This window comes from Rattus rattus, chromosome 1 (genome assembly GCF_011064425.1).
Source record: "Rattus rattus isolate New Zealand chromosome 1, Rrattus_CSIRO_v1, whole genome shotgun sequence".
NCBI lineage: Eukaryota > Metazoa > Chordata > Mammalia > Rodentia > Muridae > Rattus > Rattus rattus.
Window position 1 is genome coordinate 1050905 of NC_046154.1, and position 24762 is coordinate 1075666.

At 53.5% G+C, this 24762-nt stretch overlaps 1 protein-coding gene across 1 annotated transcript in view; it reads left to right on the forward strand.

Moving 5' to 3' along the window:
* Shb (SH2 domain containing adaptor protein B) overlaps nucleotides 1-24762 on the forward strand; it is a 108525-nt gene that overhangs the window by 70906 nt on the left and 12857 nt on the right. Inside the window, exons 3-5 of the mRNA XM_032891214.1 lie at nucleotides 3222-3437; nucleotides 13014-13185; nucleotides 15070-15189. Coding sequence (XP_032747105.1) covers nucleotides 3222-3437; nucleotides 13014-13185; nucleotides 15070-15189 — 508 coding nt within the window. The remainder of the gene's footprint in view (nucleotides 1-3221; nucleotides 3438-13013; nucleotides 13186-15069; nucleotides 15190-24762) is intronic.

Consider the following 24762-nt stretch of genomic DNA (forward strand, 5'->3'; position numbering starts at 1 on the left):
TTCACAACTTTGAAAACTAATTAAGCACTGGTCTCCTCTCCTCAGAGGTTATTTGCCTTCCTTTCTGGGGTGTTCATCTCTTCATTCCTCTGTCGGTGCCTGAGACATTGCTGTCATCTCAGTTTAGATGTTATGGTCACAGTGTGCTGAACTGTTTTGAGTAAATCCCAAGCAGGGAGCGGAATTCCCTCTGTGGCTGTTCTGGGTGTTCGTTCACCTTGCCAGGGATTGTTTAGGAATTTCTCAACACACAAACGTTTCTGTAGCTCAACATAAGTTCACGTGCGCGTTCCCATGTAGCTGCGTTCGCTTCCTATTAATCATTTTAATGGTTGCTTAATATCCCATCCACTTAACATGTGATGATTTACTTAACTGTTCCCTATTGTTGAGCCCTAATGACAATGTGAGCCCATCCTGTAATACAGAGGGAACGGGGTTTCAATGGCTTAAAATGGCAGCCCAACAGCCTTATCTGCCATTAGGAACCCAGCTTTGGTAAGGAGTAGATGCTTCAAGAAGAATCTTACAGGAGATGTGCCTCACAAGCCCCTCTATCCGAATGGCCGATGCGTCCTCGGCACATCTCCCTATTGGCTGGTAGTGTGCCTGTTTCTTCACTAACTATATGGTGGCGTTGCCAGGCACTGCCACCTCTGGAATCTGGAATTTTAACAAGTTAGCAGGAATTTGGTGTGCAGCGTGGTGTCTGGCTGTCAGTTCTTGTTCTCCACCCCCCACACCCTGCCCTCCTGGAACGCCTGCAGTCGTTTCTAGGAGGAGGAGCAACCCAAGAAGCTGCTGTGTGCACTTAAAGCAACAGTTCTCAACTTGTGTGTCACAGCCCCTTTGGGGGTCGGATGACTTGTTCACAGGAGTTGCCTAAGACCAACATAAACCGGTATTTTATAATATGATTCATAAAAAAAAATTTTGTGGTTGGGGGGGTCACCATAGCATGAGGAACCTCACAGGGTCAAGGCATTAGGAAGGTTGGGGACGACTGCCTTAGGGTAAGTGGTGGTTCACATGGGTGGTGTGAGTGAAGAGGAGTGGTCCTCCCGGGCCAGCTTTATCAGCTGCACCCCAGTGTCCCCAGGCTCCGTCTTCCCCAGAGCCAATAGGGAGATGTCAAGGTCCCCGCAGAGCAGGGGTAGCCTAGGTGGTGGATTCCTGATATAATTTCCAAGTTGATTGTGGTGCTTTACGGTCGGTGCCCTCCCCTCTAGTGTGAGAAAAAGGAAAGCGTAGTGCTCATAACTTAACAGTCCTCAGAAGCCACATTTTACCCGTGTGGGGTCGTCTCTTGGGAGATAACATTACATGGCTTACAGTCCACAGTTAGAGGTTTCTCTGCTCGTTCTCTGCCTTCCTAGAGAATGAGAATCTTGCCTTTAGTGCTTTGTGCCTGCATCCCTCTACACTTACAAACCCCCTTTCCACAGAGAGAAAGCTAGCCTCATGCCCCCTCCGCAGGGCACCAGAGAGGTGCCAGCCTAGTGGGTTCAGCCTTGCTGTGTGTAGCAGTTGTTATTTTGGGAAGATAATGGCCTCTAGGGTATTTACAGAAACTTCCTCTTTTAAAATGAATCCAACAACAGATACACAGTGGTACGAGAAAGAGCCAAAGCCATGAGGTTGGGGTGGGACTTGGTGAGTACTGGCATACGGGCTAATCAGTTCTGAAGAGCAGGGCACCGTCGTTGGCATGTTTCATTAGGGCAACGAACGGGGGCTTTGCCGTCTGGGTGAGGGGCCTTGGCCTGCAAAGCAGAGGTCTGAAGTGGCCCCGTCACTCACATGTTCTAGCAGCTGCTCTGACAGTCAGCCTCATACGTACCTTAGCACATCCCTGCCTCTGCCTGCACCCCTTTGTAGGCAGCCAGCGGCCACTCCCTCCTTGAACCTGGGACCACAGCACAAGGGGAATGTCCATGTTGTTACTCAGCTTGAAAACAAATGAATTTCTGCCCCACGATCCCACTTTGAAAACACAATGCCACGTACAATAAGCCAGCCATGGCAGGACAAATGGCGGTATACTTATGAGAAGTAATGGCCAGAGTAGTCAAGCTCAGAGAGAGGTGGGGCAGACTTTTCTAAGGGCTGGGGAGAGAAGTGGGGAGCCAGTGTTTAAAGGATACCGAGTTTTAGTTTGGGAAGATGAGAGTTTTAGAGACGGATGCTAGCGATGTCTGCACAAGGGAACGGACAGTTGTTACCTCTGTCACTACTTACGAGTGTGGTGAGCCTTGCCTGTAATCCTAGGCCTGGGGAAGTTGAGGCAGAGGGTTGGGACCCTTTAATACAGTTCATGAGTTCGAGGCTAGTCTGCACCACGTAGACGCTCCATGGGCTACATTGTGAGACCCTTAAAAAGAAAGGCAAGCAAAAGCTTATTTGTATGTAGTGAGGCCTTGGCTCACACTGGTGAACCACGGGATGACATTCCCCTCTGCTTCCACTTGTCAGAGCTGGCAATGCAGGCTCTCTGCTCCTGTTCTGGCCTCCCCAGCCCCTGTGCCTGGCTTCCCCTACCCTCCAGTCACTATCACGGTGACTGTAGTTGTGTCATCTCCTAGAAATAGCAACTGGTAATGTCTGTGTGCCGTCCGGGATGACTGATCAGGTGGCTGTCACCCTCCCTAAAAGAAGCCAACTCCTGTTCCCACATCTCCAAATCCCCGCATGTTCACTTGCATGGGTGAGTGGGCTCTGGGGTGGAGTGCTGGGAAACATCACTCAGCTCCACAGGGATGAAGAGGAGCTTGGTAGGTCCTCTCCAGGAGGACCTTGCTTGTTGGCTCTCTAAGTAAATCTCTGGGCCAGGCGGGAACAGGAAGGTCATTTGGCCCAATGTAGCTCTGTGCAAATGGGGTTCAAAGATGGCAGCGGTCAGTATGGTGGGTCAGGTATGAGGGCTGTTCAGACCCAGAGCACATTTGCTGTTTCCTGCTCTCAGCTGGCCCAGTCTTTGAAGACAGATAAGACAGCGAGAGAGCAAGGTTAGTCTGTTAGGTTGAGCTGCTGTTAGGTTGACCGGTACAGTCTTGGTGAGGGGCTCTTGCCCAGAGAGCTGAGAAAGCACTCAGTGCAGGGCAGCCAGGAATAGGAAGGGGTCATCTCTGCTGGACCCACCTCCCTGGCTGGTGACCCTGACCTCAGACCTGTTTCCTGGTGGGGACCACACATCCACGACTTGTCTTTCTTTTTGCCTGCAGAATTCCAGAGGCAAGAGAGCGTCCGGTCACAACACAAAGGCATCCAGTTGTATGACACCCCGTATGAGCCCGAAGGCCAGAGCGTGGACTCAGACTCAGAGAGCACTGTGAGCCTTCGACTGCGGGAGAGCAAGCTACCCCAGGACGACGACAGGCCTGCCGACGAGTACGACCAGCCATGGGAGTGGAACCGGGTCACCATCCCCGCCCTGGCAGGTAGGAGCAGTGTGACAGAAAAGAGGCCAAGCCAAAGTGAAACTCCAGTCTGGCATTGAGGGTTCCCAGTCCAATCTCGACACCTTCAGAGCTGTTTCCCTCGTGCCTCGTGGAGTCTCATTCTGTGGTCTCCTTCAGTCCTGCCCAGCCCTCAGGGCCCCTGTGAGGAGGCAGTCGAAGACGGGGAACCCCAACACCTGCCTGCCGTGCTGACTCATGCTTGGGCTCATGGTGTCTGGGAGAGCTAGTCTGGCACCTCACTCCTCCCTCAGCTTGGTCTCAGACCAGCAGTTGGATTGCCTGTGAGCTGCTCAGAAATCTAGCACCTTGGGCTAGTGAGTGAGGGTGATGGCCACCAAGCCTGCTGACCTCCGCTCAACTGCGGGGACCCTCATGATGGAGGAAGAGAATTCTTCTTGCAAGTTGTCCTCTGAGCTCCACACATAGGCCTTGGGGGGGGGTGTCTGTCTGTCTGTCTGTCTGTCTGTCTCTCTCTCTCTCTCTCTCTCTCACACACACACACACACACACACACATACACACACACACACACAGCTGGAACACGTTCTACCAGCTCCTACATGATCTGTGTTGACGTTCAAGTGGGCAGCACTTACGTAGTAGGACATCATCTCTCAGGTTACTGTCTGGAGCCCGCCCACTCACACCTGGAGACAGTTACAGTACTGTCCGTATGGTTGGCCTCAGGTAGCGCCAGTTGGCAGTAAGTCTCAGGACCCACGACTGTCCAGTCTGTTCGTGGTTCTTGTCACTGTCTTACTATCGCTGGTGTCAGTGTCACTTGGACTCTTGCCCCGCCTGTCTCCCACCAAGTCTCTTGGCTTTACATGTCCCACGCCAGAGCAGATCCGTGCCCGTCCCAAACAGCTTTGGGTGCCTTCTTACTTGGTGGGATGAAGGAGGAGGGTGCTGTGACACCTGCCTCCCTCTGTTTCCTCTATCCAGGCGGCAGTGGGTGGAGGCCAGTAGGAAGACGATGCTTTGCAGAAACTTGATTGGGGGGCAGAGTGTCATCATGGTTCCAATTGCCAGCCCTGACGTGTGGCTGCGTGGAATGAAGGGCACAGTTCCATACTGAGTGGCTGTTATATGTAGTATCAGTGTGCATGCACACGGGGAGTGCATGTACAGGTATGCATGTACAAGTGTGTACTCGTGCTTCGGTGCGGCCCTGGGGTGTTCAGGGACTGGCAGTGTTGCTAGGGCCTGCCGTTACTGTGTGTCTTGTACAACCCCAGTTTTTCTCAGGTCTCAGGAGCTCGCTAGGGAACAGCTGTGCAAGATGAAGTTTGCTGAGCAAAACCGCCCTGTCTTCTCGCCACTGCTCTATTTGTGATTCCGCATGCTCAACCTGGTGGAGAAACTTGGTGGGGACCCTTTTCTGTGTTTTCAAATTCCCAAAAGGCTTAGAAGGAGGAAAGACTGAGATTAGGACCCAGAGGATGGGCAGCATTCTGGAGGAACCTGATCATTGAGATGTAATTTCCAGCTTCGGAGGCCGCTGTAGCTGCAGTGAGGAAGGTGGGGAGCAGAGAGTCACTCTACAGCAGGAGCATGGATTGTAGGCAGTCTGGGCACATGGCCATGCCCCTGGAACCCCAGCAATGCCAGTGAGTGTAGGCAGGATGACTGCTGGTCCCAGCCTGTGGAATAGAGGTGCTTTATAGCCTATAGGATGCCACCCTACTCTGAACTGGTGACTACAGGCCCTTTTCAGCCAAGCTCTCAGCAGACATACCCTGTGTCGGTCGGACGGTCGGTCTGTCTGTCGTCTCTCTCTTGTCCCTGTCTCACTGGGAACTTAAGCCACAGGAGGAGTCCATGGTCGCGCTGCAGCTGTGTAGAGAAAATTCTGAGAGGGTGGGGTGACCTCCAGGGAACAGGGGTCTTCCCATCCCTCAGCCTGGCACACATCTCATTAAGGATTAGAGCTTGGGGAGTTAGACGGGATCCCAGCAGTTGTTTAGGGAGCCCTTGGCTCTCCTTTCTTTCCTTCTGAGTGTTTTGAGGTAGCGAGGCTGGTGTGACACCTTGCAAGATGAGCAGGGCCTGCACAGAAGGTGGCCTGAGACTAAGGCCAAGGATGGGGACGAGGACACACTCAGGGTGGAAGGCGGACACCTTAGGCTGTCACACCTCTGAAGAGATTGTACCTGCCTGGGGACTTTGACTGCCTTGCTGGCATATGACCTGTGAAGCCTTGGTGAGCTTGCAGAGCCTCCCATCCAGAAAGCATGATCTCGTTGCTGGCCTCAAGTATGCACCTTCTGCATACATTGTCTCATTGTATTCTCATGGCCAACCTTCTTCATGGTTCATTTCCTTCTTTTGGGGATGGAGGTAGAGGCACCTCTGCCTGGTCAGTAGCAAAGCTAAGTCTTAACTTCAGGGCAAGCACCTGAGCCTCTGCAATGTCACATAAATTATGTTTGGGGACCTGCTGTGGCCCCAGGCTAGGTTTCCATCTTTCAACACAAGGAGAACCTTGTATGCTGTTTGGTCTCACTCTCCTTGTCCTGGAGAATCTGAGGCGAAGGGGAAGAGAACCACAAAAGACCGTGACAGAGCCAGTCAGGCCGTCTGTGGATGTGGGAGACGGGTACCCTTTCACCTCCCAGATAGAGAAATCTGCAGCTGGGACTAAGAAATAACCAAAGCACCTGATAGTGTAGAGTCTGGCAGCGGCCGCCGGGTGGGGGACACGCCTAGGAAGGGAGCCCGCTGCGCCTCTGGAGAGACAGTTGTTTCGTTTGTGACTCACTGTCTCACGATCGTCTCCCTTCGAGGTCCTTTACAGTGCCCTGGGCTCTGCCAGAGGCAGAGATGGAAAACAGACACATGACTCAGATGGGCTTATCACTTGGCAGTTACTTGGGGCCCCTGTCTGTGCCCCATACTGGCTCCTTGGCACGTTGGTCTGCCTTTGAAAGTTTAGGTTGGTGTCTCATCTGTTAAGACCAATGGGCAGGAGGCAGACATTCCCATGCTTGCCCGACAGCTCATCAGCTTAGACCCCAGGCAGGTTGCTCACCTCCCCAGCCTCAGTTTTCCCATCCGAAAAGTGACTGTCTTAAGTCTTGTAGCATGGGCTCCTGGAAAAGCCCAGTAAAATACAATGTATTTTCATGCAGAGATCTCCAGATGAAAAGACACTGCGAGCCCTAAAGGGCTGTGCCTATTAGGTTTATTACTGGAGTTCTGGAAGGGCTTGCCAAATTAAATAAAGTTTAATTTAATATAAAAACCAGCACTGCATGAAGAAGCGCTTAGCAGCCCTGGAGGCCTCGTTTACAAAGCGAGGCCCTAACTATGCCTGGCAGTGGGAAACCGGGCCGGGGAAAGCAGCTCTACTGTGGGGACCCTGTCCCTCCGTTACCCAGCCCTCACTCCTGTTCATCCCGCCTGAGGCTCTGGCCAGCAGTCCGAGTGACAGAGGCCCTCCCTGTGTTAAAAGTGACGTTTGCTCTTCCTAGAATAGGAACTTTGAACTTGAGCTGCCAATAAGCCAATAAGCTGGTGCAGAAAGTTACAGCAGCCCCAGGTGCCACCTGGGTCCTGACTGTGTTGAGGCGTGAGAAGTCACAGGTTCTCTGGAGGGTTCCACGTGGAGAACCTCCAGTTCACCCATGACATGCTGTGTGTGCATCAGGTGAGGAGCTGAGGGAGGCCAGGAGGGTGTCACAGCTCATCTCAGGTGACACCAGTGTCAGCCCTTCCCGAAAACCTCCCTAACGACAGTCCCCTCTCAGCCTCCCGGATTGGCCTGAGACTCCCGTCCTATTCCGTGTGTGGTCTGTTCAGGAACAGCCAGATGCACTGTTGTCATGGTAATCTCATGGGGTGCTGGTGCTGTGCCCCATTGGTAGCCCCTCTGAAGTGTTGACACCTTCTCAACATTATCAAGGGCATTTGAAGGACAGAGAAAGGGAAAGGGGTGTCTTAGGTGTGGCTGCTTTCTAAGTTGAGTGTCGTCTGAGCCAGCTCAGTCAGGTGATTTTTTTTCTCTTTTTAAAGGAACTCCTCCAATATGGTAAGAGGGGAAGAAGGAATGGGCAGGAAGCTGGCTTTTATTGAACAGCATTTACGAACCTGGTTTAAATTAACCCTCTCAAGCCCCGCCGTGTGGGTGTTGTTTCACCGTGGTCACATAAATGATAATACAGAAGTTCAGACAGCAAGCTGCTCACCTGTGGTCACATAGCAGTGACCTTGGGCCACCTGCAGTCACATAGCAGTGACCTTGGGCCCGTCGGAATGAAAAGTGCTTGCCTTCACCACCGTCACATTGGCCTCCTGGAAAGGGTATATTTGAACCTGATACAGGGTGGCTTGGGAGACTCCTAAGGTAGAAGCAATTGCCCCACTCGCTCTTTGGCCTTAGGTCATTGCCCCCACAGGTGCAGACACTGCTAAGTTAGTGCTCTAGTGCTGTGTGCTCTGAGCACAGCTCTCACTTGCTGCTCCTTGTGCCTCCTTGGGGGCCCAGAGTCTGCAGAAGGTCCCACGGGGAGTCTCAGACCTGGCCAGGGCTCTCCCCACACTCCAGCAGCGTGCTGCCTCTCAACAGGCTCACTCGAGTCCCAGAATGCCCCCTGTCTCCTTCAGGGCCTCCCAGAATGCCTTGGGCCTGTGAGGAAATTAACAATTGAGTTTGCGCGGGGAGCTTTTTGCTGTGTAATGAGTAACAGCCGTAATTAATGATTAACGTGCAGGTCTACCAAAGGAAGTGTTGGGGGTGGGGGGCTGTCAGTGAGTGCTGTGGAGATCTCTCTCTCCTTTGGCTAAATATTACTGAGGGACAGGTGGTTGGTTCTTCTATCTGACATATTAATGAGTTCATTTATTAATCTTAAAAAGGAAACCGAGAGCATCAGCATGTATGTGCTGCTAGAGAGGTCCCTGCAAATGTCTTCTTTTCCTGTGTGGAGTTCAGTGAGTGGCCTTGCCCTTGTGCCTGGCAGGTCAGATCGCCTTGGGGATGGGGATTGTAAACTGCATTCGGTCAAAGCTCTGCCTGCCCTGTGCAGATGGGTCCTTGTCTAGCTCCCAGCCTGGTGCCCAGTGAGTGCGGGAAGTCTGTGTAGTCACTGAGTCAGGCCTGGCCATAGAAGTCCATGCACTCTTCCAGGCCAGGCTCTGCCCGTGGCTGTGTGGTACAGATGCTTGGTGCTCTCGTCTCTTGTGTGCTGGATGTCTGTCTCCTGGCCACATGAGACCACTTTCACATGGCCACTGGCCTGACCTCCTCCCTTCCTGCCTATGTCTGAATTCCCTCTAAGAAACTGAAAGTGTGTCCTTCCTGTCTGCGGAGGAAGCCACTGCCCAGAGCCTTTCGAGAGCTGTGTTTGTGGCCAGCACCGGCTTGCCTCTCCCTCCCTCTTTGTCTACAGTGGGCAGTACGCAGACATACACATGGGCGGAGCCTCCAGCGCCCTGCCCGGGCGGCTGCTCTTTGGACCAGCAGATGGAGGAGTAATCACTTTCCCCGGGCTCTAGGAGTCTCGTGGATGTCTGCCGATGAAAGGCCTTATTAGCCTTGAGCGATTCCCGGTGACAGGTGACAGGTGAACCCAGCCCTCAGCCTTGGGAGGAATCAGGTGCTGGGGCCATGGGTCTGCAGTCAAAGCTGCCATTTGCTGTCAGTGTGACAAGTTGTCCTTGTCGTCACACATGCAGGATGAGGGTGACATTAGGCACTAAAGTTGGCTTTGAGTGCCCAGTGGGTGGTAGCTGTTACCCTGCCCTTACTGCTGTGGTCTCTGACATCTTTGTAAGGAGATCTGTGCTGAACCTCTCAGACTGAGGAGACCCTGGTCCTAGCTCCATGGTTCTCATCTGCGGAATGATTTGTGGTAGGAAAGATGGCTGCTCTCAGCTGTGGAACCCTTGGTGCTTCATGGGTTCTCTGCAGTCAGCACTCAGCTCTGCTGTCCATGTTTTCTCTGGGGACACAGTCACAAATCAAAGGACAGAGGTGAGCACCTCCTGCATTCCCTGTCCCAGGCCAAGCATAGTATATAGTTGGGGTTCTGGAGCCATCGAGGAAAACGTTTCCTCCCCAGACCTTCTGTAGTGTCCACCCATCTGTGGGAAACAAAATATAAGAATGAATAAAAACATTTCGAAGAGGACTCTAAAGTTACTTGACTGGGACTGGAGAAGTGGATTGGTAGGTAGGGGCACTCACGCCACCAAGCCTGAAGACCTGACCTCAGCCCCAGAACCCCAGCACAGAGCTAGCTAGCGGAGAAAGTCCAGCTTGGGTGTCCGTTCTCAAGGGACGGCCGGAGGTAGAGCCCTGCAGAGCTGGGCAGAGACTCATTCAACGAGTTCGGCCACCCCCTGTCCACCAGATCTCGTTCTGGATACTGGTGATGTAGAGGTAACAGTACAGAATCAGATGGCCGTCCTGTGAGACTTCTTGAGATTCTGAAGTCGGTCCCGATACAGGTTACCTCATCTTTGTGACTATATGGAAGGGCATATTCCCCACTGGTGAGTGTGACAGTGAAGAGGCGTCTGCCACAGACGGGCTCCTGCTTGAATCACTTCTATAGCCCTTCTCTACCTCGGTGGTTATTAGTAGATGAGGCCGCCGACCCTGGAGAAGTATACTGGTGTCATGGTGAGTGATAAAACAGCGGGCGAAAGCCAGGTGTCCCTGACTGTCTTGTTTGGCTGCCAAGCTGCTCTTCTTCCCTGACCGTGCTTCAGTTTGGGGGCCGTTCCTTGGAGCCAGATGCACAGCCGAAAGGGACTAGGCTGAGGCCATCTGGTTCTGTGGAAATGACTGCATTCTTTCCGGCATAGAGGCAGATGCTGGGATGGTAGACAAAGCACTTAGGGCTAGAGGAGGCTAAAGGAATTCTACCTGGGGGCCTTGGGCAGAGCTACTCCAGGAGGTACATTCCAAAGGCTGGACAAAGACAAAGCAAACGCCCAAAGGTGAGCAGCAGGTGATGGGTTTAGGACCAGCCAGCCTTGGTGAGTAGAGTATAAGGTGAAGGCTGTCAAGCTGCCTCCAGCTTCCTGAGGACTTAAACACTAGGATGAGGTTTTTGCCTTTGAACCTGAGCACTGGGGCAGTGGTCAAGGACAGTGCTGGCGAGTGCTTCCTGCTCTGAGCAGGAAGGAAATTACACTGAAGAAGCGTACTGTATTTATGTGAGCTGCAACAGCCCGTGGCCTTTTCTAAGCGTCCTCTCTAGGGCAGGCTAGAGTGTAAGTTGAGCAGATGAGACTTGAAGAGGGCAGAAGGAAAACCCTGCCAAGAGCTGTTCCATAGGACACTAGAAGTCTGCAAGGAGTGGACAGAAAGAGGTCCTGGAGCAGCAGACACACTGCCAAGGACTAGAGCTCCTATAGGGAGCTGGGGGCAGCATTCACACCAGTGCTGGGAGGCCTGTTGTATCTGCAGTGCCATTCAGATGGAGCATCTGGCCAGGTGAGGGAGACCACAGCTTCTGCCTGCTCAGACCTCGGCTTGTAAAAAAGGAAGGCAGATTGGGGTAAGCCTGACCCCTGCTGTTCCAGAGTTCTGGGCTCAACCTCGCCCTGCCCCTGTGCTTCCTCCTACCTACCAGGGACATCATGACAGGAGTATTGTGGAGTTCAGCGCTCACGAGGTGCCTTAGATAACTCTTGCTTCAGTAGATAGGAGTATCAGGCTTCTAATACGGAGGTGTGGAGGACTGCAAACTTCCAAGATAATCCAGGAGAAAGCCTAGTAGAGTAAGTGGGGCACTAGAGTGATGAGCCCTGTCCCCTGGCCTCAACTCTTGGGTAGACCTTTACCACCAAGCGAAGGTGCAGACTTGCTGACCCTGAAGACCCTGTTCTGCTTGCCCCCAGGGCTGGTCTCCACCCTGGGACCCGAAGTGGACGCTCCCTCCTGCCTCGTTCTACACAGCTAGATTGCTCTCTCATCCTCAGAATTCTAACTCACTCTTAGTCGCCTGTCGGTGGGACTTAGAGAGTTCTGTCCTTCGGACATCTCACGGGGCAGCGTGTTCTCCTCAGAATGCAGATATTCTTTGGAGGAACTGCGTCTTTATCTCTTGCAGAAAAATCACTAAATTAAAAGAATTGCCATTTTAAATTGCAGATTAAAGAGAAACTTAATTAGAAGAGATGGAAGCGGTCGTATTTGGAGGTTTTGTTCAGAGTCCCCCCTCCTCCCCTCGGTTACTGAATCTTATCTCGGGACTTGGAGTTTGTATATTTGTGTTTTTAGGTGAAATGATTTGCCTAATTAAGCTTGTCACTCACCACCACCTGCTCTTCCTGAAATCCTTGGCCGCAGTATTAAGCATGCCAGAGGATGTATCAGTTAATTCAGTAAGGAATTAGTGTCAGTCGGCTAGGACAGTCTAAGGTTTTATCTGATAGGAAAACCGATTCCCCACCCCCCAGAAAAGCAAACTATCAGCTCATTAGGCTTTCGTTTAGTCATGCGTTGGGACCGGGTTACCTCGCAGGTACCGTGTAGGTATGGGACAAGTGGTAATCTAAGCTGTGGCCCATTTTCAGTGGCCCATGGGAGCCAGGCAAGGAGGGAGATCTGGATGGCTGAGGGAGTTCTTAGAGGACGTCCTGGGAGAAGCGGCTTCTGAAGGGTAGTGGAGCTGGCCGAGACCTGAACCTGAGCAGGCCGCCAAGTGTTGGGGCGTCTGTACCTAAGAGCTTAAGTTCCGGGGCTGGAGAGGTGGCTCAGTGGTTAAGGACACTTGGCTGTTCTAGAGGGCTGGAGTTCAGTTCTAGCACCCACACTGGGCACCTCACAACTGTAACTCTGGTTGTAGTGGATCCAGCACCTACTACACACGTGGTACATGCACAGGCATGGCGCACACACACACACACAGACACACACACACACACACACACACACACACACACACACACACACACACCTTTTTCCTTTTTTTAGAGCTTGTGTTCCTCAAACTTCCTAATGCTGCAGCCCTCAGTACAGGGTGCAGTGAGTATGGTGACCCCCAACCATAAAAGCGTTTTGTTGGTACTTCATAGCTGTCATTTTGCTTCCTCTTGCTCATGGAAGCCAATCTAATTTGAGAACTTATCATTCATTCTTTTTTCTTTCTTTCTAGATTTATTTATTTATTTATTTATTTATTTATTTATTTATTTATTTATTACATATAAGTACACTGTGGCTGTCTTCAGGAGAGGGCACCAGACCTCATTACAGATGGTTGTGAGCCACCATGTGGTTGCTGGGAATTGAACTCAGGACCTCAGGAAGAGCAGTCGGTGCTCTTACCCCTGAGCCCTCTCTCCAGCCTCCTTAGCATTCACTCTTGAGGTGCCCACACTACAGGGTGTCCTGCTACCCAACATTGACTCATCCAGCATAGGAACTTTGGGGGCACACTTAAGCCATGGCAAAATCCAGCATTTTGGGAACCCCTCTCAATCTTGCACGGTGTCAAGTGCCAAACAGAAAATTGTGTCCCTGTGTGCTGCCCCAGGTGTGGCTGGGCCCCAGGTGTGGCTGGGCCCCAGGTGACGACGCCTCCTCTCCTCTGTTCTCAGCCCAGTTCAATGGCAACGAGAAACGGCAGTCCTCCCCGTCGCCTTCTCGAGACCGACGGCGTCAGCTCCGTGCCCCAGGAGGGGGCTTCAAGCCCATCAAACACGGCAGCCCTGAGTTCTGTGGGATTCTGGGAGAGAGAGTGGATCCCACCATCCCACTGGAGAAACAAATGTAAGTTCCCTAACGCTTCCTCCGGCCGCTCTGCCCTCTTCCGTGCACTTACCGGGACCATTCCTTCTGTGCGCCGTGAGTTCTCACCAGCTCCACAGGTTTGCAGGCAGTGTCCTGACCACTCACGCCACAGAAGGCATCTCTCGCCCCGCCTGTCGCTGCCTCCTCACCGCTCTTGTATTCCTGCCGGATCAGCTCCTTGTAGCTCTTTGCTGACCTTCCTCTCTGTGTCAGTCCCGTGAGATCATGGGTGCAGCGAGCACAGACTGGAGAGAGCAGTTGCTACTGAATGAGAAGAGTGGCAGTGATCGAGTCTCTCTGATCCCTGAGTCCCACCTGGCTGGCCGTCTCCATCTCCGCAGGCCTTAGCGTGTTCCCAGGATGACCTCCTGCTCAGGCCCAACCCCCATAGGACCACCCAGGATAGCCTGTGCTCTGCAGTTGCCTGCTGGCCTCCCGCCTCCTGTGCCAGTGCCTCTTGCCCCTCTTTTTTTGATCCTCCACTCCAGGCCTCTTCTTTCCTTCAACATGAAGTAGCCAGGAAAGAACCTGGCAGGCCATCCTGTTTGCCACCAGGGACTGCCCTTAAAGGAGACCCCTGGAGGCCCTACTCTGTCTCTGTTCCAGCCCCTGTATGGGGGAGGGCGGACAGTGGGCAGCACTTCCCTAGAGACCCTTGACTGCCTTCCCTGAGGACTGTGCAGTGTCAACTGGCTGGAAATTGTGTTTTTAATAAAGTGCTTTTGTCAGCTTGCCGGGGGTGTGTCACCCAGGCCACCCCTCCTGAGCCTGCTCTCACCAGATCTGTTACAACTTATTTGTGACGCCAACTTCGTTTTAGTTTGCCTGTTCTCCCCGTGACTGCCTTGGGCCCTGGCATCTCTGGAAATGTTCTCACTATGACAGCCTAGGCAGTCCCAATCCATGGTTCTATGTCAGTGTAACCATAGAGAGAAAAGCAGTCAAAGCGTCCATGTCCCTGTGTCCCATGCCCTACCCCCACCCCACCCCCACACAGAGACACACGCCTGGCATCCTACCTACGGTTGCTTCCGCTGCAGTGTTCCTTTCATGGGCCCAGCGTAAACACAAAGGCCTTTTTTGACTGCCTCCTCCTGTCAGTGAAGGCCCTTGCTGACCCATTGAGACTTCGTCTCCAGCTTTCCCAGTCACAGAAACATGGTTTTCATCTCATCCCATGGCCAACGGGGCTGTATGTTCCTTCTCCCTCCTCTCTGGCTCATGTAGTATCAGAAACGGGATGCTGCGATTCTTGTGTGCCCAGCTAATCTCAGGACCATTTGGCAGGAGCAGGTTTCAGCCACTCTGTTCCGGATTAGAGAGCTGCCGTGTGCCCTGCCCATGTCCTAGGAACCCGTTTTGTAGAGAGAAATGCTCAGGAACCCCTGGGCCATGCCGCCTGCTCCTGTCCCCCTCCTGCCACCTCTCTATGCTTTGCAGCTTGTTCCCCTGTGCGGACTAGTCTCTCATGCGTACTTTCTAGCCACTGTTCTTCCCTCCTCCTCAGGTCTGCACTGATGAATCCCTCTCCCCACAGGCTTTCCTGATCACCGTGCCTAAAATAGCCCCAGCCTCGTGGCCTGGCTTCCCTCTCATCTCCCTCAGCACCTGTCACCACAGGGCAAACTTGATGAGCACAGAGTATCTGGTGTTGGGCTGCGGGAACGGGAGCCTCCGTGGGAAGGGACCCAGGGGTTTCCATCAGAATCTGACATGTGGCAGACACTGGCAGAGCATCTGTTGAACCTCCTCACGGGACACTGCTGCTAGCAGCTGCCCCGTAAGGGCACCGAGGCTCCTCAGAGGTCACCCCGGGGGCCCTGTCCCCATTCGTCTCTGACTACACTGCTGTTCCCTCCCCAGATGGTATCATGGAGCCATCAGCAGAAGTGATGCCGAGAACCTTCTGCGACTCTGTAAGGAGTGCAGCTACCTTGTCCGGAACAGCCAGACCAGCAAACACGACTACTCCCTCTCCCTGAAGTGAGTACTGTACTTTCTCTGCCTGCCCCCCACACAGTGGAACGTGCCTACCACAGAAAGGCTACACTCAGTTCCCCGAGAAAATTGTCCCTACCAGTTATTTCAAGCCTTGGTTTCTAATTTGGTCTCATTCTGGGAACACAGAAGTGGTGGGGCTTCCACGGCTGCTCTCCCAGGGAGGCAAGGCCTTTCCTCACAAGGACAGCCACTAGCCGGAAGAACTCTCGTGTTCAGCGAGCCTAGGCTCGTACCTGGCTCTTAGTGCATCTTGCCCAGCATCAGTGTCACACCAGTCCTTTAGTGAGGAATGTGTTGTCCCACCCTGCAGACTGGGAAACCGAGGCTCACAGAGAGCAGGTGTTGGATGACCGTCTGTCTGACCTTCATGGTGCTGTGTAGCTGCTTGTGAGAACCCTTTCCTAGTCCCCAGGTTGTCTCCTGAACTGATCTTCTTTTCATAAACCCCACAGAGTTCGGAAGGGACTGATGTAAACCGGAAGGACCCCCTCTGACGTAGCTGCTGTGCAGCTGCTCAGGGCCTTCTGATCCATGAGCTGTTAAAATGAACAGGTTTAGAAATAAGAGGCTTGGGTTTTTTTTTTTTTTTTTTTTTCCCTGCTGGAGTGTTCCATTGTTCGATGCTGTTGCTAGATGATGGGATCCAAGAAATCTTCCAGAATCCATTGTAGAGATAGGAGACGTAAGGCTCAGAGGAAAGGGGAATCCTCCAAGGGCACAGAATTAGTGATACAGTTGGGGTGTAAACCCAGATCCTGCATTTGGATATACTGGGTAGGAGTGGAGACCTCTACCTTGCCTCCCCTCTTCCCTAGTCATTGCTTACGATGAGAGTAGACTTGGCCGCACTTCTTTCAGGAAACCTTGCACCCATGCTGGCAGAATGGACTTCCTGTCAGGTGGCCAGCTTTCTCCTCCCCCTTCCATCCCCTGAGTCCCAGACAGCCTGCTGCCAATCAAGGGCACTGGGGGCTCTGGTTTGTTCCTCCCCTTTATCTTTCTTTCTGACTTCCTCAGGGATTATATTGCTCCTAGAATCTCCATTGTTTGGGGACTATGGAGAGGCCACTATAAAAGACCTGGTTAAATGTTCAGTAGAAGGAACAGAAGCCATGCGTACCAGGGCAGGGCCTTGTCAGGTATCAGCCTACAGTTTGTCGCATGGAGACTTGCCTTCCCCTAAACCAGTCTCCTGGGTGCTGGGACCCTTGGGAACTTCAGCATAGCTCTGGCTGTGGAAATCTGTCTACTGAGAGCCAGTGATGTGCCAGGGCTGGAGCACCAAGACAGGACAGAGGGGTCTGCAGCCAGTTGCTGAAGAACTGACCCAGTGACCCTAGGGTCATGTTTCCACCAGAAGCTCGGCCCCTTTATCCCTGCCCGTGTACTCGTTGGGTTGGGGCTCCTAGGGGAGGAAGTACCTTGGTTCTGCTTTTATGGCGATAGCTTATCATTCAGGTCTAGGTGCTGTGGGCGCCGGTGGGAGTCCACCTCCCTCCCTGGCTTGTGAGCCTCCCTGTCTTTATCTGGGCACTGGGATGATGGTGATCTGTTCCTCAGCAACAGGCATCAGTCCAGTCAGGTCCTTGCCCGTGTGACCTAATGTAGTCCCATCCTGTCCCTGTCTCCTGCCAGTGACCTTGAAGATTGCTTTTAGTCCAGTTCAGGACCTGTTGCCCTAGCCAGGCTTTCCCTTTAATCCCTTTAATCCCGGGTATGTCAGGAGACTTTGTCCAAGACTGTCCTGCCCTTCCACACACTGCTCACTGTGCAGTTTAACTTCGCAAGTCCCTTCCCTTTTCTCTGGGTACATCAGCATGTATCCCTGTCTGTGGATCCAGCCCCACTCAGTGTTTGGTGTGTATTCTCTGGCTACATGAACTGCTCTGTGCCCAGCCAGAGGTCTGGTTCGTTGTACCTGTCCAGTCTGATCTAATCATGCAGGACTGCTATGTACAGACTACTCTTCTAGCACAAGGAACTGGAGCTGAAGGGTTGGACTTGTGTTTGTTTAGAGCCACCCCTGATGGTCAGAGGGGTGCGCTCACCTAGGTAGCCTTTCCTTGAAGAAAGGAGAACTGGGGAGAAGCGCTTTCCAGAGCAACCACGTTCCGTGACCCTTGCCCACAAGCAGAGCAGCCTTGGTACTGCAAGCCCTGCTGCCCGGGGAAGCACCACCTTCGCCAGCCTGTGTGCAGGATGTGGTTTCTCACATCCTCGGGCCTGCTGCCAGTGGCCAGGCGGGGGGATGGCAGCCCCACACATACTCAGGTTGCAAGCTGACATCGGAATCCCAGCTATGCTGTTTCTCAGCCTCTGGCCATTTTCATGTTGGCCTCGGGTCCTTCTGTGAGACAAGTCTAGAATGAGCTTGGGGAAGCCTATCTATACCCCTAAGACAGGGCCCTCTGCCTCCTTGGTCCATCCCTTGGAAGAGTTTTGTGGGAACCCTCTGTACCTGGCACTGGTCTCTAGAGAGAGACAAGGCAGACAGCCAGACCAGGCTGCAAGGGCTCACAACCCTGCTCATTCTGACTGCCTTGCTACTTGAGGGTGGCACAAAGGGCTTTGGGAGCCCAGAGGGTAGTCACCATCACCAAGGGCCAGTAGCTGCAAGGCAGAAGCAACACATGACTCTTAAGAGAATTAAGTGTTCCCTGGCAACAAGGACATCAGTAGATGATGAAGCCAGGCCAAGATACAGGGTGTTGTGACAAGGCCACTGTACAACAGGTCCTTCTCAGAGTTCTGTCCTCTCATCCACCAGCAGAGCTATGTTGCGCGCGCGTGCGCGCGCGCGCACACACACACACACACACACACACACACACTCCCTTATATTTGATCAGAGGTCTTAGTGTATCAGCTGTGAAAAGTAACATTAAGGATTTATCTAAGTGAGGAAGCAGCCCCAGTAGAGACTCACAGTGGACATAACCCTGGTATGTTTGACCACTACAATGGAGGCAGTGACTTGCTTGATCTGGCCATACTGCCCCCTTCAGCTCCCTGTGTCTTTGGTGACCCAAGTCAGTGTCTATATGGCACCTCCATCACAGTCAGGTGTGTCGTCACCCCCTCCCCCGTCCCCCACCATGGTCGACAGCCACCCTTGAAGCCAGTCAGAGAGCCTCCAAATGGCCTTCTCGTTCACAGTATCTTGCTGCAGATGTCTCTCTCCACCGTCAGCATGACAACATGTCTAGCCAGCCTTCCACCTCCCACCGGTCCTGGGTGTGCAGGGCACACTGTCTCTGCCAGGCAAGCAAAGGTTGGGGCTTTGGCATTGGTGAGAAAATATCAAAAGCAGACACACTCTGCTTTCCCTCAGAAAGACAGTCAGGCCTGGGGGAAGGGGGAAGGGGGAAGGGTGAGGAGCAGTCTCCTTAACAGGATTCTTCAGGCACTTTGCACTGTCAGGGCTCTCAGGGTTTTAGTTCTGAAAGATTTTGCAAAAGATCTGGAGAAGAGAGGGGAAAGAGGACTTAAAGGACTGCAATGTTTGGTCCTGGGTCTGGGGTGAGTCCTAGTGGGGCAGTAGGGTGAGTCCTAGTGGGCAGTAGGGGTAGAGTGACTCCTAGTGGGGCAGTAGGGGTAGGGGTGAGTCCCTACTGGGGCAGTAGGGTTAGGGTGAGTCCTAGTGGGCAGTAGAGGTAGGGTAAGTCCTACTGGGGCAGTAGGGTTAGGCTGAGTCCTAGTGGGCAGTAGAGGTAGGCTGAGTCCTAGTGGGCAGTAGGGTGAGTCCTAGTGAGCAGTAGAGGTAGGCTGAGTCCTAGTGGGCAGTAGGGTGAGTCCTAGTGGGCAGTAGAGGTAGGCTGAGTCCTAGTGGACGGTAGGCTGAGTCCTATTGGGGCAGTAGAGGTAGGCTGAGTCCTATTGGGGCAGTAGAGGTAGGCTGAGTCCTAGTGGGCAGTAGGGTGAGTCCTAGTGGGCAGTAGGGTGAGTCCTAGTGGGCAGTAGGGGTAGGCTGAGTCCTATTGGGGCAGTAGGGGTAGGCTGAGTCCTATTGGGGCAGTAGAGGTAGGCTGAGTCCTATTGGGGGCGGAGGTGAGGGCCATTCCTGTGGGCCTTGGATGGGTTACACACAGTCACACTTCTGAAGCCTTAGCAGGAAGCTAACAAAGACCCAGTCCACTTCTTCCCACTACACAGGGGCAAGTGGCCCCTTAGAGCCCTCACAAGATAAGCTTTCATTTTTAAATCCCCAGAGATAGATTGCCCACCACCGGGGATTGACCTGTTCCTATCATGTCCCCAACTTCAGCCTGAACATTAGATGCCTCCCTCGACCTGCATGCTGTGTCCTAGTTGGGCCCACTTCCTTCCTGAGCTCCGTCCCTGCAGGACCTCACAGCCTGGCAAGGAAGAGAAGACACCTAGGAAATAAACTAAAGGCATTAGAGCTTACAGGTTGGAAACGCCCCAGGCCTGACATGAGGGAAGGGACCAGAGAGGGATTTGAGGGACAATAGACCTTAAAGGGTAGTCAGTGGTGGGTGGGAGGGACAGGCACAAAGTAGGCTTAGAAGAACAAATCCCACGGTGAGCTGTGCCCAGGAATGTACCCATCCCGGGTCATCTGGCTAAAGTATGGGACTTTATCTCAGAGAGTTGACGGAGCCCTGCAGGGTGTACGCACCGTACAGTGGTGACCTGAGCCTCCTCCTACAATCATCAGTGAACTAGAGACGTGAGTGTTGCCAAAGGGAAAGGCCACAGCTTTGGCCTCCACGCCCGTGCCACCTGAGCCTGCACTGGCAGGGGACCTGCCGTGAGAGGATTGGGGGCAACATGAGGACACCCTGGGGTTAAAGCTCAACCAGGGGCACCTTGGGTGGGATTCTGGTTCCAGATCTTTCACCAGCCATCTGGTGCTAGGCAAGGGGTTGTTCCCCGGGGCCTCCCTTAAGACGAGGCCTATGGGTAAGAAGTAGGCTGGGCAGGTGAGGTCCACTGTGGCGCTGGCACACAGTAGGCGTTTAGGATGCTGAGTTTCCATGCCTCCCTGTTCTTAGAGAGACTAGAGCTAGTGTCATTCACATTAGTGTCCTTAGACGAGGGGTGGGCGGCCACAGCGCTGGGTGGCAAACATGAAGGCCTAGGTTCGATTCCCACCCTGCAAACAAATGATATTAAGGTCGGGGGTTTGGTTGTTGCTTCCAGCTCTGTGGCCCTACAGTGGACCCCAGAGGCTTCCTTTGAATCTGAGGACAGAGGAGGGCCCACTGCCTCCTGCGCTGTGGGGTGGGCAGTTTATGAAGCAAGGCCTCTGATTGCTTACGGACGTCCCTTTGCATCGCCTGGAGCAGTGGGTTGTGTCAAGCTGCTGGATGCCCAGTATCAACCAGTAGATCCCCCTGGGCTGTAGAGGAGGGTAGGTATGTGTTGTGAGCTGGGAAGAGCTTAGGGGAGGTATTTCAGTTAGGGGTATTATTTTTTTTCTTCTCTCCCCTCATTGATTTGTACCGTGAAAGAGAGAGTTTTCAAACAGTAGGCATGTCTGGGACCAGCCAGGCGAGCGAGTGATTAATCTTAGTTTGTTGCTGCTGACAGCCAGGAGCAAGAAATAATAAATGTTTGCAGGGAAGGGAGGGGGCGGTGAGAAGAAGTGAAGCCCTGCATCCAACAGCAGGGAGCCCAGGTCTCACTGCCTTCTGTGGAGCTGACATGGGGCCTCCAGGGGTGTAGGGCTGAGACTCCAGGGGTGTAGGGCCTACTTGGTTTGTACAAAGCCCAGACTCTAGTCCCCTGGGCCCTAAAACAAAACCAAAAAGAACAGTGGGAGGTTCCAGAAGTTTCACTGCTCTGACTGAGGCCACCCCCTCCCAGTCACAGCGGGGCTCCTCGGCAGCTGTTGAATCTCCTTCATGGTCCCCTAGAGTAACTTCATCCGGCTAGCTGTCCATCTCTCTGGTCCCTAGCAGGTCTCTGAGAGTATGATGAGGCCCAGTAAGGGCAGACCTTCCAGGGAAGGCGGTATGTGTGCAGTGTCCGGTTCAGACACAGCTACTACTTGTCTGGGGACCCCACACTACCCAGCTCTGACTGTGGGACCTTGGGCTTTGTCTCTGTATGCCTTGCTGTCTTCTGAGCTGCTAAGCTGGATGTAAGCTGGAGGGTGGGGGATACCGGTGACAGCAGCAATAGCCCTGTCTGAGAAGGGCGGGAAACTCTGCCCTAATGAGGAGAATTAGACAGTCGAGGGTGGAAAGGAGTGAGGGGCAGCAGGCAGGAGCCTGGGCGGGGAGGAAGCCCCACCGCTCCCCCATGCACGGTGTCCAGCACCCTCCCCAGGAAAGAGGTGGCCCTGTGCAGGCCAGGTGCTCTAGCTCAGGTTCAGCCTGGCTCAGGGCTGTTGCCCCAGTCCCCAGGTCCCTACAGCAGACTGGCTGCCTGAGCTTCTGTTTTCTCTCATCTGTGACCTGTCTCATGGACATGTTAATGGAGAGACAGTGAATCTAGAAGTGTCGCACACATGTACACTTGAGCCGGAGCCTTGCTGTGTAATGCACGGCTGTCTTTGTAATCTTGGAAAGCCGTAGGTTACAGGGAAAGAGGACTCTGCCCACACCCACGCTCTGTCACAGGGGTGGCAGGGTTCTGTGGGGGCTGGGGAGAAGGCTCAGTGGTTGAGAGTTTGGTTCCGAGTACCCTGTGGCGGCTCACAATCGTCTGTAACCCTGGTTCCAATGGACCTGACGCTTGTCTCTCTGGGCACTGAGCATGCACATGGCTCTCAGGCAGGCATGAATGTAAACCATTCATACAATAAAAATAGGTAAACCTTTCAGTGAACAAAAAAGGGTTATATGGCTGTGACTAGAGCAAACCCTGCACCCCCATGACTGAGAACTTGAGATTCACAGAACCGGGGCCACATTCAGACTGCCCTCTTCTGGATTGTTCCAAGACATCATTTGGCCTCTGACGTGAGCTCCTCTGGCTGTAGCCATGACCATCTCAGGAGGCTCTTGTCCTCCTCACCGCCCCGCCTCCTCTCCAGCTCTCCTCCCATCATATCCTCGTGCCTTGGAACCATAGGTCCTTTCCTATCAGAGTCTCATTCCGGTCCCTCATGTAGCATGCCCGGGGGTTGGGGGGGACGCTGATGATCCCATGAGCGAAATCATGGGACAGAGATGACAGAAAGAGGCCCTGTGGGTGAAGCCAAGGCTCGGAAACAGGACGTTGTTCCCCACGCTCACCCTGAACCTCAGTCAGCACGTGAGAAGGTGAGCGTGGGCAGGGCTAGATCATGCAGCTCTCGATACCCAACGGATCCCTATGCTTTCAGGACTGCTAAAGGAGAAGGTGGCCTTCTGCTCACCCAGTGTGCTTTGTGTCACCCCACTCTGGGAGGTTAAAGGAAGTGTGATAATTAAGGAGTGCAGCTTTAGGCCAAGGGACCCTAGTGTTCTTTCGAAGGGGTTGGGGGAGAATGGTGAGTTTGAAGTGTGCAGATGGCCTCCGGAGTGAAAGGACGCTGAGCTGTGCCAGCCAGCCAGCAGACATTTGCCTGCCACTGCCCTCAGCATTCAGCCAGCCACCTTCCAGGCCCCAGAGCCTGTATGTCAACAGTTTGGGGTAGTGTGGTAGGTAGAAAGGGTTCAGGCAGGTTCAGAACAGTGGGTTTGAATCCTGCACTACTCCAGGGTAGATGGACATAGCAGTCCTGGCCCTTCCTTTAGGAAGGGATTCAGACAGACCTCAGTTTGAGTTCCCCAGCAAAGCAGGGAGGACATGTCCGATAGCAAAGGGGATGGGCACCTAGAGTGTAGCTCTCCCTCTGTGACAACGCCACCAGAAAGCTTTCATTCTTGCAGCTAGCAGAGGTCATGTGACACCACAGCTGTGGGTGAAGCTCAGATTTTAATGCAGCCTGACACTCTTTCTGCCCTGCGGGGTCCATCAGAGCAGAAGGCACCCCCTTCTTACCACCAGGACTGCTCCCGATGTTCCTAACAGGACGCAGGTCAGGCATCCTCTGGCAGCTTTTCCCAGGCAGTTGTGACATGTCACAAGCCTGAAGACGTGGACCTGAAAGCAGGGCTCCTCTGTCTGGCTTTCTTCTCAGAGTCCAGTCCTCATTACCCGTGGGGAAGTGCAACCCTCCTTGTTTCCTCTTTACAGTGGAGCAAGCCAAGCTTCGGTAGGAACCCCTTCTGCTAGGCTGTGTGACTAGGGGCAGGCAAGGCGTTCTGGCTGACCCCAGGAGGGAGACAGACAGACAGACAGACAGACACGCACACGCACACGCACGCACAGGGGTGTGTCATGGATACCTGGGGTGGTGTCTGGTAGCAGACAGAAACCCAAGGCTGCTCACAGGGTGGGGTACCTCCATAGCTTTTCAGATGGGCCTCTGCCCGTGGATGGATGCTAGGCAGGAGGGAGGCAGCTGCACCAGCTCAGGGAAGGACAAGGACAGTTGTAGATGGGTGACAAACAGTAAGGGGAGAGAAGGGCAAAGTTGAGGCCCGGTTTCTGAGTGGCTAGGGGATCAGATACATTTCAGGCTTTGAAAATGACCCGCCGCCCCCCACACCAGACGCGGCTCCCTGCTTCCCTCTGATCGGATCGTGCAGGCCCCCAGGCCGTGTGTGCTATGCTGACTCTGCCTCCACTGTCCAGCAGCAAGATTTGTGCCAGGGGGTGATGGTTGTCTCCTCCCAGCCTGCTCCATCCTCCCTTTGTTCCTCCTGGGTCCTCCCAGCATCTGACCCACCCCGATTACATTCCCAGCAGGCTTTTAATTATCCTCTATCAGCCTGCTTCATCTGCCTGTGTGGCTCAGCCACCAGGGGAGGCATTCCAACTGCCCATTCGTCACCAGGGACATCCCATGGCCCGGACACTTCCTTTGGAGGTGCTGGCCGATCTCTCCAAACCAGAGCATTTCCTTTAATCACCCCATACCAGTTTGTTAACATAATGTATTTAATGAAATTTTGCCAGAGCCATCCAGGAAATGGCTGCTTGGGGCCTTCAGGACATCCCTTGGGATGCTATCCATGAGGACAGCTGCAGAGCGTGTCTGCATGAGAAGGAAGAGCCCTGGGTCAGGCACCCTCTGTCCCCAGTGGCTTCCCACCTTTGTGCACATGGACATGGAGATGCCGCACAGACGCATGGGGTCACGGCAGCCTGGGTTCTGACCTCCGAGAGGGGTGTGTGGTGGAGGGGTTTGTTTCTCTTAGACCGTGGTAAACAATTCAGGGCTCCCACAACAAACCCCATCTGCCTTAACTCGAGGCGTCTGGTGGATCTCAAAGCCACAGTTGCGTACAGTAAGACCCCAGGTTATAGGCAGTGCTTAACTGTCCCCTGGGCCCCTGTCAGTGAGAGCAGAGTCAGGAGGCGACGCACAGACTCTGCCAGCAGCTTGTCATCGTCTTGTTCCACCTCCCGATTCTGCAAGGCTATGACCCTTCTGAGCCTCACGCACTGTTTCCGTCTCCTGCTCTCCTGATAAATGTTCTGGGTATTTGAGGCAGATTTATAAAATCGCACGTCAGGTTTTACAGCCCTCATCTTTGCTGCCATAGCTAGAGCTGT